Source organism: Platichthys flesus, chromosome 3 (assembly GCF_949316205.1).
Source record: "Platichthys flesus chromosome 3, fPlaFle2.1, whole genome shotgun sequence".
NCBI classification, from domain to species: domain Eukaryota; kingdom Metazoa; phylum Chordata; class Actinopteri; order Pleuronectiformes; family Pleuronectidae; genus Platichthys; species Platichthys flesus.
Window position 1 is genome coordinate 22,861,511 of NC_084947.1, and position 13,473 is coordinate 22,874,983.

The 13,473-nt window shown below is 40.2% G+C and overlaps 2 protein-coding genes across 3 annotated transcripts; one reads left to right on the forward strand and one right to left on the reverse strand.

The window, feature by feature from the left end:
* Window positions 1–62: 62 nt before the first annotated feature.
* anapc7 (anaphase promoting complex subunit 7) lies at window positions 63–6,314 on the reverse strand. The gene is made up of 11 exons (XM_062384731.1): window positions 6,123–6,314; window positions 5,173–5,359; window positions 4,446–4,565; window positions 3,988–4,099; window positions 3,653–3,806; window positions 3,408–3,550; window positions 3,059–3,176; window positions 2,775–2,971; window positions 2,452–2,676; window positions 2,194–2,344; window positions 63–1,704 (listed from the first exon to the last, which is right to left on the reverse strand). Exons 1-11 carry the CDS (start codon window positions 6,221–6,223, stop codon window positions 1,515–1,517), a joined length of 1,698 nt encoding a protein of 565 aa, XP_062240715.1. The 5' UTR covers window positions 6,224–6,314; the 3' UTR covers window positions 63–1,514.
* Window positions 6,315–7,721: 1,407 nt separating this feature from the next.
* On the forward strand, window positions 7,722–13,473 carry LOC133950655 (ubiquitin-conjugating enzyme E2 G1-like). Of its 2 annotated transcripts, none has more exons than XR_009920400.1 (6): window positions 7,722–7,895; window positions 10,247–10,349; window positions 10,465–10,562; window positions 10,693–10,871; window positions 10,957–11,086; window positions 11,624–13,473. XR_009920400.1 is itself a non-coding variant. In XM_062384732.1 (6 exons), the coding sequence occupies exons 1-5, from the start codon at window positions 7,853–7,855 to the stop codon at window positions 11,063–11,065; spliced, it is 510 nt and encodes a 169-aa protein (XP_062240716.1). In that variant the 5' UTR covers window positions 7,722–7,852; the 3' UTR covers window positions 11,066–11,086; window positions 11,624–13,473. The 2 variants fall into 2 exon arrangements, 1 of the variants encoding a protein (XP_062240716.1); XM_062384732.1 differs by having other exon boundaries at window positions 10,979–11,086.

Consider the following 13,473-nt stretch of genomic DNA (forward strand, 5'->3'; position numbering starts at 1 on the left):
TCAATTAAACAGTATTAAGTCTGGTGTGGCGTCTTATCACCATATGACGTGTCTATGTCAAGTGAGTTCAATAATTTTATTATACATTTTAAAAATATGTACAAAATACTATAAACATTCAATTGAAATGGTTTACACTTTGCAACTTAAGAATGAGTATCAGAGTTCTTTTGATACAGAAAGGCAGACAAAAAACACAAAGTACAGATATTACATTACACAACCTTAAATGTGACAGAATAAAAATGATGCGATTTATAAAGGGCAGCAGGAGAACGGTACATTGTCACTTTAACACACACGTGTTTGACGTTGACATAGTACCGACACACAACCTTTACTATGATAGAGATATGTGGCACACGTCAGTCTGTGAGGCTCAAGAAACACACAAATAAAAAATCTTGCAACAGTTCCTCCTGTTAAACATCATGAATAACTCCAGCCATTTTTGCCCTAATCACATTACTTGATTCTACCACTTGCTTCAGGGTTGGTGATTTCCCAGAATCCTCTGCAGATCCCAGGCTCAAAAGAACCCAAGGCAGGTTTTGTTTTTTTTAACCACTGATACTTAAGTTGCATTACCTTGAACAGTGATACTGTTTCCAGGCAGCAAAGATGAAACAAAAACAAGTTGAAGAAGAGTAGCATCAGTTTTTTTAATGACACATATTGTTCTATGCTGAGACTACATCCATACTACTATGTTTTTGTTAGAAAACAGTATTTTCAAACTAAAACGACTCTTTCAACACAAGCGTTTGGCTCCATACCAGTTTTTAACCCCGTCCATGCCAACAAGCCTGAAAACGCTCATCACATGGGGACACTGGGCATGTGCATGCCAGTGTAAACAGGAAGTCTTGCTCGTGCCAGTGTACACAGGAAGCATGTAGTTGTTATTTGCAGATTGCTGGAACATCAGCTCGTCTCCTAAACATGTAAACAGCTGCATCATTGTAGAGACAACAGGGTCAGCAACACTTGTAACTGATGATCCATGTTGTGTTCTACACGGCAACGTTTCCAAATCCGATTTAACAGTTCTAAAGTTCTGGAGTAGTGCTAACACCAGGTGTATCTCTAGCAAAGGTAATGCATTTTCAAATGAAAAGGCAGTAGTGTGGATATACCCTGTGTCTGCTGGTGCTGTAGGACTGTCCTGAAACAAGCCTTGATCAACTCCACTAGTAAAACTGTCGTTAAGATGGAAAAACAACATCAGGTTAAAAAATGGCTGGAGTTCTGCAATAAGGTACATTTCCATAAAGAGCACTTAAGTGCTTCCTGTAGCTGCACTGCAAACATGGACATGAGTCAATGTTTCATCGTCTCTAAAGTTGGCAACATCAGTCACTTGGTGTTAATCCCTCTGTGGTCGTGTGAGGAGTGCAAAGCAGTACGACCCCCACCCCTCTGTTCTGTTTGACGCCCCTGATTGCTGAGGGCTCTCCAAAGGCTGCAGCATGTTAGAAGGTGGTACTGACCCAGCATGCCTCAGTGCTCCGGGGTCACTGCATTCCAAACCACTGTTCCTGATCAGCCCACTGGGCTGCTTCACTGTCACTGCCCTCTAGGTCTCCGTCCTCTCCGCTGCCCTCCATGTCGTCACCGTCCAGCTCCACCGTGGCGTCTGCTGGACTCTCCTCTTTCTCCATCTTCTGCATGCCTTCTAAAGACTTCTGGTCATTGGGATCCAGGCTTAGGAAGAAAAGAATAAAAACACAAAAAATGTAACACTTCTGCGTCTGGGGGTCTCTCAATCAGAACAATGTAAATAAGACCGAAGTTGATAATGTCGTGAAACAGCAGGGGATCATTGGAGTTGTTGTCTTTACTACCATTCTAATGAAATTCTACCGGATGTGTAGGTGATGTATTGAACTTATATTCACATTACACAGCAAACAGCAATGAATAATCGTAAACAGTGAAAAGAAGAACAAGAGACTGGCTATTAAGTGTTTTTTCTTCATTGTTGTCATTTGCCGCAGAAGTTAAACCAGAAGGCGACCAAATATAAATGTCCTGTTACCTTGAATAACGGATGTGAACATTATAGCAAAGCTTTTGGATAATGTAACTACCTACAATATGTAACATAGGTCCAATTGACTATTTACTCCTAGGGAGAATCTGAGGTAATTAGAAATGAAATAAAAATCAATCAATCAATCAATCAATCATTACCTTAGTGCTATGCTGTACTGATCCATGGCTTCTTGGTAATCATTAACGGCTAAAAGAAAATCTCCCAGCATTCTGTGAAGGACACAATCACTCTGATTGGCCAGGGCATTCCGGAGGAGAGCGATCCCCTCTTCATATTTTTGTTCCCGACCTTCACAATAAAAGAAAAGTCTTAACAGAATAATAACAACGATGATAATAATAATAATAACAATAACAATGAATGCAACAGGCCGATAGGATTTCAGTCTGACGTACTCAGCAGTTCCGCCTTTTTGACCACAGCCTTGGTGTAGTCGGGCCTCTGGGCCAGTGCTTTGTCGAGCAGGGTTTTGGCTTTCTCCTGAGTCACAGGATCTTCCAGGCACACTGTGGCGAGGATGGTCAGAGTCTGCGCATTGGCACCAAGAGTCTTATAGATGTTATTAGCCATTCCCATCGCCTCTCGAATCCCATTGGATGCCAAGTAACAGTCAATCAAGCCTTGAAATGGGACAGTAAGGTCAATACAAGCAGAGAAATGTGCTACATTTGAAGAGACAGACACCACATTTGCATTTTTTTTCTTTTTACAAATATACCTTCATAGCAGTCCAGTCGGCATGGTGCCAAACGCATGGCCTCTCTAAAATGGATGATGGCTTCTTGAACACGGCCCATGTTTCTCAGTGCTGCCCCCTTCAGGAGGAGAGCCTGGACACTGTTGCTGTTCAGCTGAATGGCCTTGGCTCCCAGGTAGAGGGCTCTGGAGTACCGCTTGCTGTAAAAGCTGTGACAACTGAACAAACAAGATACTAATTTAGCAGGGAAATAATATTTCACGAATCAGAGTTTGATTATTAAAGCTGTTCGATGAGAGACTCACCCAGAGATCACCCACGGTTCAGCATGCTGGTCTGAAATATTAAATAATCGTCCTCCCAGCACCTCGACATCCTCCAGGTGTCCCTCACGTGCCATCAGGTAGCCATAAACATCCATTCCTGCAAGGGCACACAGCAGTTAATATCTGTTACCTAGACAACACAAGTCCCGTTGGTCCATGCATCACTCCGGGCCAATTTTCTGCAAGCAACTAAAGCCCAGAGTGAAAATATTGACTGTCAGTCAAAACATAAAGATAAAATAAGAATTTAACTAGTAAACACACAGTTTGTGATATAGACTAGGTCTATTAACCAATCAATAAAATCTTCTCTTGTCCTGCGGCACACCTTTGATGAGGTACGGGTCCAGCATCTGAGCTTGTTCGAATTTGAGGATTGCATTTTTGGTGTCCCCTGCCCTAAAGTAGACATCTGCCAGGCTCACCAGGAGGTCCACGTTGTCCCGCAGGAGAGACTTCTTCTCCAGAGAGCTGAGAAAGGATGGGGGAGACATAGTAATATATCAAATAAAGAGACTGTGGCATTAATAGGCACATTCAGTCACTTGGCATGAGAAATAATACTCTGCTCACCAAATGGTGTTGATGGCTCTTTGATTGTCCCCTGAGTGTATGAAGGCATAAGCTTTAATCCAAACAGAGAGCCAGTCCAGGTTGGGGATACTCTGGATCACATCCATAGTCAAGGACGCAACTTCAGCTCCTTTGACCGACAGAGAGAGAAGACCTAACAGGGGAACATTAAATTAGATTTTCAGCTCTTTAAATCAACAGATTCATCAAAAGGTCCAGACGTATGATGCACGTAGGATCCATTTAATTAGATGTGAAAAGACAACAGACAGACTTGTGTCACAGCAGGTTAAATGATATTTGTTAGATGTCTGTGCGAGTGTGAGCATGTGTACCTATGATTCCATCCAGGGCGAGTGGACATTGTCTCAGAACCTCTTTGTAGCTTGTCACAGCAGAACGCTCCTGGCCAGCTTTCCTATACAGGTTAGCCAACATCATGTTGATCTAAGATGAGATAGAGTAATGACATTCATTTAATCACTAGACAATATAAAAATACATCTACTTCGTTGCTTTATCTTTATTTCAAAAACAAAATTAAAGCAGTTTAGACCACTGCAGTATCAAAATAAAACCAAATGGCAAGTTATTTTACAGTAAGAATTATAACTACCTATTATTTTAACCCCAGAGTGTGTAGGTTCCTCCACACTTCATTGCATGTATTTGTGTACTTTGTGTACAGCAATGCATCAATAGGTCTCATGTGAGATAAAACGTTGCCACACATAATTTCTCTGAGTGGTCTGTTGTTTAAAAAGGTACAGTAACGATAGGAGTAGCAGCCTACCTTTGGGGTCCTCTGTCTGGATGGAATTCCGTCAAGCACTGCAATAGCATCTTTGTCCAGTTTCAAGATGGTGTAACATTCAGCTATCTTGTACTTCACCTCAATTTCTGACGGCAAACTCTGAAAGACAACATTCCGATGATACTTATATTGTTCTGTTGTGATTCATGCCAGGTGACAAACTGGTGTGGATTTTTGTCAAGAGTGGAATAACAAAGTATCTGGGAATTGACACAGACTTGCAGCAGAAAAGACACTTAACAAAAATGAGAAGAAAATGTCTCCTTCCGACTGCAAGGATGGGCAGAGCTAATGCATCTTGTCTCTATTAAAAATATTAAATATACATTTTCTTGTGTCTATATTAACATTGTAGACACACGTAAAGGTGTTCCACATCCAGGATATTCAAGAGTCTTACAATGGCCAAGATGTGTGATCATCGAAACAATCATTCAATCATATTTGGAAAGACACGTAACCTGTGCGAGAATCACAAGAGAGGGATCCAACTCCTAGGACGCACAGAGGTGCAATAGATGTGTGTGTTTAACATTAATTTCAAAATGATATAAATGGAGGTGTATTAATGTTTGAAGTTATAATACAGAGGAAAATGTCTGACAGAGATTTGGGGCAACAACTTCAATTTTGAGCAATCTGTGTGATCCTGCACACGTTGTATAATCTGCAACCACACACTGACGCATGATGATGTAAAACACACCTGTGCCTGCAGGTTAGCTGCTGCTCCACCGGTAGAAGTGCGGACTTTAGAGGTTTTGCTGAGCACCTTCTTCTGCTGCAGGGCCATACTGTATTTGCAGGCAGCATTACGATATTCCTTATCATGGAAGATGGAATCAGCGTGATAAACCAACAGCTGATACTTCTGGGCCGGAGAGAACACCTCCCTTGAATCAAAAAAACACACAATGTTACAGTAAGAAAACACAGAACAGATGCAGCACAATAAATGGTCTGACACTCGTTAACACAACGTGTCAGAAATCCTATGATTGTTGGGTAACAGAAAGATATAGAAGAAAAATACTGACAATGAAGATATTGCACACAGACAATCCAATTCATAAACAACATCCTCAATAAGAAAAGCTAAACAGCAGCAAACACAGTGTCTATTGATCCTAAACACAAAGATGTAGCCACTACAGACAAGGGGCATCCTATTGCTGCTGCTTCTTACGAGCTGTTGAGCATCAGTAGCACAGCATGAACACTGAACCGCAGCTCAGAGATCAGCTGCTGCAGAGCCACTGGCTTTAATTCACCGGACCGCCGGGATTGTACTCAAAGCAAATTTGCTTTGACAATACGTAGTTTTCCTTAGTGAGACACAAGGTGACATATAAGACGATCGGTAGAAATCTGTTATTTCAAGCTACCTGTAAAATAGCAACAGTGAGGGATTTGACATATGACTATACCTTGGATAAGAACGCACAGTGTACGCCCAAACAATAATAAACATCCCTATAACGTAGACACACGGACTGGCATCTAGCTACCGTCTGTTTTGCTTTACAGTAACATTTATTACAATCAAATCTATTTGACTGGTTAGCTTAAGGGTCTATCACAGGCTAAAAACATAACATGTTGGTGAAAGAAAGCACTCTTCGGGAAATAGACGGAGCCCGCTCTGACATGACTTACGGATTGTTATTACTCATCGTCAGCAACAAACTGCTCAGTATCCGGACATTGGAGTGGAGGCCAGCGGCCGCCATGTCCCGCACATGATCTATTACATTCATCTTCGGGTGAACTCAGGCCGTGCTTTAGGTTTCTGTCTCGGGGCAAAAGTTTGGACTTGTAAACAGCTAACGCTAACTAGCTTCTGTTGTATTAAATATGGCGCCCAAGGAGCTTCCTTCCGGATTCTGCTGCCTTCAGGAACACCTTACAAGCTCGTACTATCGTCAGGACGCTCATGAATGCGACATATTTAAAGAATCTGTGACTCTCAAGGAGAAATCTAGTATTTAATTGGCTCTATTTATATTTTATAAACAATTTATAAACACTTTTATTTGAGACATGAATGTAAAACTTTCTTATTTGCGTCATGATTGATCGGCTTATGGCGAAATATCCTATAACTTTGAATGCATCTTCTTTTTTGCTGCAGCAATATTTTTTATTTATGAAACTATAATTATAATATGAATAGAAGACATTTGAAGAATATTTCCAACTCGAAATATGTGTTTTAAACAACCTCTTCACGGTATTATGATTATAAATATACATTAATTTACTTATTAAAAAAATATCAATTGGATTCTAATTTTTTTTCCCTAGGTTTACACTGATATATGGATATATGGTTATTTATACATTTATTCATTAGTATTAATGCAATAACAGACACAGAAGTGATAAACAACGGGGCCCTTTTAAATTCATGCCTGTTTTTAAGATGACAAAAGTATTCATTATTAAATATGCAAAAATAATGTACTGAAAAATGTGATAATGTGCTTAGCTATATACTATACGTGGGGCTATACATTAAACAATGGTAACATAATCTAAAGTAATATATAGTTACGCTCCTTAAAGATATCATGTTTTTCTTTTTTATTCCATAAATTCATTGATTCTTCTGTCGACAAACCACCTCAGTATCATTTTTAAAAACTCTTTTAAAATAGCATTTTAATAAAGTGGCCTTTAACTTGTTTGTTTGATTCCTTTATTTGTTTTTATTATTAGAATGCTTTTAAACCAGCCATTTGTTTGTGTTACTGCTTGATTTTAACCATCGTCTTACATTAACTTTCTGTTTCTATGTCTCTGAAGCACTTTGTTGATGTGTTTTTGGAAAAGTAATCTATAAATCAAGTGTAACATTATATCAAACATAATTAAAACAGGTGGCAGCTAAAATCTATTGCCTTATAATGGCATCACTGGGCGTGTTAAGAAAATAAATTGTGAGGTAAAAAAAATCGATTTCTAACTTTTTGACCATTTAAAAAACTCCTATATGAGTTGTTTCACATCTCCTGCATGAGGTGATAAAACAGGCATCGGGTAAAAATGTAAAAGATGAAATAGAGTCAGACCTCTGAACAAAACAAATCACAATAAGCTACAATATGACCACAACGCACTGATGTCAGGGGATCCCTTTATTGACAAACTGAGACACACAGTACAGTACTGCATGTCCCCGATGACACGAACACACAAACACACGCTGACACACAAGCACGCACTGCAGACGCGCATGCGCACAGCTCAAGGTAGCAGCTGAACCTTGTGTCAAAACACAGGGAACTCAGCAGCAGCAGCAACATCTCGGTCGGACTCAGCTTCACCTCTGTGTTCTCCTCGGAAAGTATTCGTCGCGAAGTGTTTTCCATCCACGTCCTCGTACCATGACCGAACAATCAGCACTACTTCTTCGAAAACAACTGGCAGGTAACACCAACACAAGTGGAACGCGACATTGTCCACATAAAGGCAATCTGCCCTAGCCGCTAGCGTTAGCTTGTTCTATTAGCCACGCAAAGCTATGTTTACGCCATAGGAGTGAGCTCAGGAAGCTAACCAGGCAGCACAATGGGCTCCTTCATCACCGCAGCACCGTGTGGGCTCCAGCTGCGGTGGTTGGCTCACCTGCAGTGGAAATAAACACATCCTTAACACAAACACGTCCTCAACAACATTATATTTGACAACCACACGGATGGCACCGCCAGCCTTGCTAACAGGCTAGCAAGTTCGACATTAGTTAGCTGACGGAACAAAGGAATAATCAGTCCAGGGACTCATCTGCTCGGATCACTTCAGCTTTGCTAATGAAAGCTATTTGTTAAACCTCCCGTACACAGATTCAGATACTAACGTGTAGCCATTTATTAAAATTACAAACTTAATATAGACGATGATGACCATCACTGGTTCGTTTTCGTGTATTTTATGATGGATGCGCATCTCTGAGTGTGTTAAAGCCTTCAACCATCAAACTCGTGTGTTAGTTATTGAGCTGCTTTAGAGAACCAGCCTCAGTGTTATTTGTAGGGTTGGTGACAGTGGTGTGATTTTTTTATTAATGACAGACACACTGAAACACCCACACCTCTGATGATTGGTCTGTGTCCGGCTGACTGTACAGATCAGTGTCTGGATCTCTCTCCTCTTTCATGTGGTGTTTTTTTTCTATTAATATCAGATATTTACACCACCTTATAGTTGGTGACAGATATTGTTCAATTCGTAAATAAGTATGTTTTTGACAGAACAGACTCGAAAAGGTGGAACATCTTCTGTTTATAGCTATTAAAGTAAAAAGTAGTCAAATATATCTAACATACCAATATTATGACGATCAGCAGTTCAGGTGAAAAGGCTGTTCCCAATATTGATGTCATGTAATTATTTTAATTTGCCATTTGAACACAGAAGCCAAACAGGCCTGTATTGATCAAGTTTGACCTTCTGTGTATAATTTACTGAGGCTTGACACCGCCTGACTTCTGAGGGGTCTCCTGTGGTGCTGAAATGACAGCAGCTGTCCACCACTGCAGGTGCTCCACAGGCCGAGACCCGCTTTTCTATGACACATTGAACATGTCACACTGATTGTACAATATGCAGATTCAGGTTTCTCAGTGTGTGGAAAAAATGAATCACTGGTTGTACATTGGTTGAATTGATTAAGCTCTTCAAGTGGGTGATTCACTCCAACAGTAATTATTACTTTTGGAAACCACGCCTTAATGCCGTGAACATTTGCCAATCTTTATACTCACTGAATGAACTTGGAATAATGTGAAAGTATAACCTAATCTCCTTTTAATAGGGTAAATCTTGGTTTTAAACATTCATTAATGAAGAGACATGAAATGTAGTGTTTCTGTCACTTGATTAAACATTATGAAATGATACTAAACACTGAAACTGAATATTTCCGTTAAAATGGGTGATTAAACCAATGTAGTTTTCTATCACTTATTTGTAAACGCTAACTCAACATTTCATGTAACAGCAAGACGTTGAGTTTTGTATTGAGTTGAAGTTGAGGTCTGATAGATGATGTTGACAGTTTTGTTTAAAATTGAAAAACAAATATGTATCTGAAGACAGACGCACGTTAAGGTTGAGACCTCACAACACCATAAAGCAACCCAACCGTTCCCATGACGAGCAAACACTTGGCACAGTGGAGAGGGAAATACACAGATTGTGTGTGCGTGTGGGGGGGGGGGGGCACTGTGAACTGGTTGGAATTAGAGGAGAAAAATGTGGGGGTGAGATGAAAAGGGAGACGCCAGCACGATTGTGTAACTGTTCTATTGCACCGTCAGACTGGCTGCTATAATGATAGTGTCGATGCTGTATGTAAGAATGTTATTAATACTTACAACAGCAATGACAGCAGCACCTATTAACAACTATTATTATAGACGGGGGGGGGGGGGTCACATGTGGATGGTGCATCTCTTGAGGCAGAGATACCTGCAGAATGAGGACTGAAGGAAAAAGCTACATGAGAGAGAAAACACCAAGTTAATGACATGCAGTAGTGTGATTTCAATACATTGGGTAGAGATGTGCCCAGTGCATCATGGGAGTTCCTCGATTTATAGCAGCATAACTAAGGGATGACTCAGTGCTCCCCTGAGCTTTAAGATTTCCAACCTAACAAGAAGCAACACTGGATGTAATGGACCCGGTCAACTCTACGTAACTGTGTACTAGGTCACACATGTAAGCAGATATAGCTCGTGGACGACTGCATGTAAATACTGTATTTCCTCTTCTCCCAGAGCTCAACAAGAACCCCGTGGAGGGCTTTTCAGCTGGCCTCATAGACGATGATGACATATACAAATGGGAGGTTGTGATCATTGGTCCACAAGATACCCTTTTGTAAGTACAAACATAATTTGGATAATAATATCTTAGGTTTGAGATATTTAAATACATGTTATATAACTTCGTCATCTCTCATTTGCCTTTGTTCTGTTCTTTGTCTGTATTGCAGTGAAGGAGGTTTTTTCAAAGCATACCTAACCTTCCCTTATGATTATCCTCTACGGCCTCCAAAGATGAAGTTTATCACTGAACTCTGGCACCCGAATGGTAAACACACTCTGCCTGCCCTTTCATGGTTGATGGTTCAGCGGTGTAATCCTGATTATTGTGTTGAATTCTAGTGAGGGCCATCTCAATGTCACAACAGTGGTTAAAGTTATCTTCTAATTCTCCACAGTTGCAAAGAATGGGGATGTTTGCATCTCGATCCTGCACGAGCCGGGCGAAGATAAGTTTGGTTATGAAAAGCCTGAGGAGCGTTGGCTTCCAATCCACACAGTAGAGACAATCATGATTAGTGTTATCTCCATGCTGGCGGACCCCAACAGTGATTCACCAGCTAATGTGGATGCGGCGGTGAGTTGCATTCCTGATTCCATTTCCCTGACAACAGAAATCTCTTCTTCATTCTTGTAATCAGTTGACGATGTTTTGGTAAAAGGAGTCTGATGTCGCTCCCACAGAAAGAGTGGAGGGAGGACCCTAACGGTGAATTTAAGAGGAAGGTGGCTCGCTGTGTAAGAAAAAGTCAAGAGATGGCGTTTGATTAGGAATCACTTGTAAATTCCAGGGTAAGTAAATAGACTCTCAGCTAAGGCAACATCTATACTACTACGTATTCATTTGAAACCTCCTCAACTGTACTGCTGGCCCTGTTTGGGTTTGAAAAACCTCTGTGCAGCGTTTTAGTCTGGCGACATAGCCCTTGCTGTTTCATCACGCTCCTATCACATGAATCCTTTCTGGAAGAAACAGATCAGCATTAGCCTCTGCTAACAGTGTAGAACACAACTTGGATAATCGGTTGTTTGCGTAACCTGTTTTCTTTGCTAACCGCTGTTGTGTAGTAAGATTCTGCATTTTACCATTATACAAGTGTTATTAACATGTAGCGTTTATGTGAACAATCTGCAGATGTATGTTAAAAGTTGTGTTCGTATGGATGGGAATTTAAAATGATAGAGAGAATAAACGCTCATTGCTCATTTTAGTTTGAAGACGCCATTTTCAAAAGAAAACGTAGTAGTATGGATGAAGCCTAAGACTAGTGTGAAACATTTCTAATGGAAGAAATAATAATAAATGTTTTTTTTGTTTCTTTCTTTCAGTTAAAGGATGCCTTCAGAGGGAAAATTTCAGCAAAAGGCTTTTGCACCCCTTGTTTTGCCAGTCGAAGGAATTGGTTGACCCCAACCGCATTACTTTGAGCGGTTGTCATTTTCCGCAAGATGAGCCAATTTGAGAACCTTACCAGCAAAATTAACCTGTTTCCTACCTGGAATTGTATATTTAATTTTATTTATTTTGAAAAAATTAATGATGTAAGATATGTCACTACTGTAAATTAACTTGCTTTTTTATCTGCTGCTGAACAGTTTCTACTTTATACCAGGTTTCTTATGCAATTTAGTGGTCAAGATTGTGTAAAACAAACAAAAGCCCGTTGTCATTAGGTCGTAACTCGTCCTCCCGCTGCACTTGTTCCACCAGATTAACGTCGGCCCGCTAATCTCCTTCATTGGTGTTATTTATTTTCAACACTGTCATTGAATCACTATTGCCTTTTGTTGGCCTCACCTCCTCACAGTTTGTTTGTTGCTCAGAGGGACAGGTTGAGATCTTAAAAAGGAACTTTTCTTTCTGAGGAACAGCCTCCTGTTAGTTTTTTGTTATGTTGGTGAACGTCTGACTCTCAAGCCTGCATGATCTTCTTAAACAGCCGTTATCTGTTATTGCCAGCTGTGGATGAACACATGCAAGGGATCTGAGTGATATCGTTTTCGACCATGATGATGTGCACTAACAGAAGGTTCCAGACAACTTCTCCGTATCAGACTTTTGCTCAAACTCAATTTTTAGCGATCAGTAAAATCATCATTGAATATTCGTGACTCTTTTCCTCAACACATGGCCCTCATCATCAATGAAGATGTTTATTATTCCCCACTCAGTCTAATGACTTCACAACGCTACGATCAATCATGGACAACCAAAACCAGTCTGTGAAAATTACCTAAACTGTGATTATTCCTCGTGTCCACTGGTTACCTGGCGTTTGAGCTTTTCCTTTTTCTAAGGAACTAATTTAAAAAGGGTTTTTGGGTTGTTCTTGGTAACATGAATTTAGGGGCACCATAGTAGAATATTAGGCTAGTTGTTCTTTCCTTCTTTGTTGTGGCACATTTGGCTCTCGATCGATGTGTCGTTAAACCACGATGTGCAAGTCACATTCACTCGTGGGTTTAGACTCTGAGGACATTGGGTAGATTGCTGAGTTACTCAACATCTTGAGTTCTGATTGGTGCACACCTGATGATGATGTTTTCACCTTATACTTTATCGCTGAATTTGGGCTGGGATTCTTTATAGACACTTGAAAAAGAGAACTCACCACTAAGTAAAGTATAAGTTAGTTTCGTGATGGGGAATGAACACTATAGGTATTATTTTTAAAGACCATAAACGCTAGGGTTCAGGTGAAGTCTTGTTCACTTTCATTGATGGTGTTGCTGACTATTAGGCCATGATGACATCTACTTTGAATTATGAAATCCATATTTATAATTATGTGACTGACATTGAATAACAGCTAACCATCTTTTGGCGCATGCAATCAGGTTTTGAAGGAGTTGGATATGTTTTGAATAGTATACCATTGTTAGTACACTCTGGGTGTCATGTGTACAGTTGGTAGATTTCTGTAGACTTGATGATCACATAACTGCTGTCGACATTACCTTTTTAAATTTTCTAACCTACCATGACCTCCTCTGACCGGTGTTCACTGTATTTGCACAGATTCGGTGCGTTTGAAATGTCATTAAGCAATACGCTCTGAAAATGGTGTGTCCAGGTTAATCCACCCATACGCCATTCTTTGTTTTGAGTTTTTCTTTTTTCCATTTTGTGTCAATGCAATGTATATTGGACATGATGCTCAATAAAGTGTGTAAACAGA

What these genes read in the sequence shown, in the direction of transcription:
- LOC133950655 (XM_062384732.1), top strand. Translation starts at nt 7,853, where the DNA reads ATGACCGAACAATCAGCACTACTTCTTCGAAAACAACTGGCAG. An exon ending in GGTCCACAAGATACCCTTTT is followed by an intron (nt 10,350 to 10,464) that starts GTAAGTACAAAC and finishes TCTGTATTGCAG; the next exon opens with TGAAGGAGGTTTTTTCAAAG. An exon ending in TGAACTCTGGCACCCGAATG is followed by an intron (nt 10,563 to 10,692) that starts GTAAACACACTC and finishes AATTCTCCACAG; the next exon opens with TTGCAAAGAATGGGGATGTT.
- anapc7 (XM_062384731.1), bottom strand. Translation starts at nt 6,223, where the DNA reads ATGAATGTAATAGATCATGTGCGGGACATGGCGGCCGCTGGCCTCCAC. An exon ending in AGAGCCATCAACACCATTTG is followed by an intron (nt 3,551 to 3,652) that starts GTGAGCAGAGTA and finishes ATCCTTTCTCAG; the next exon opens with CTCTCTGGAGAAGAAGTCTC. An exon ending in CCGACTGGACTGCTATGAAG is followed by an intron (nt 2,677 to 2,774) that starts GTATATTTGTAA and finishes TCCCATTTCAAG; the next exon opens with GCTTGATTGACTGTTACTTG.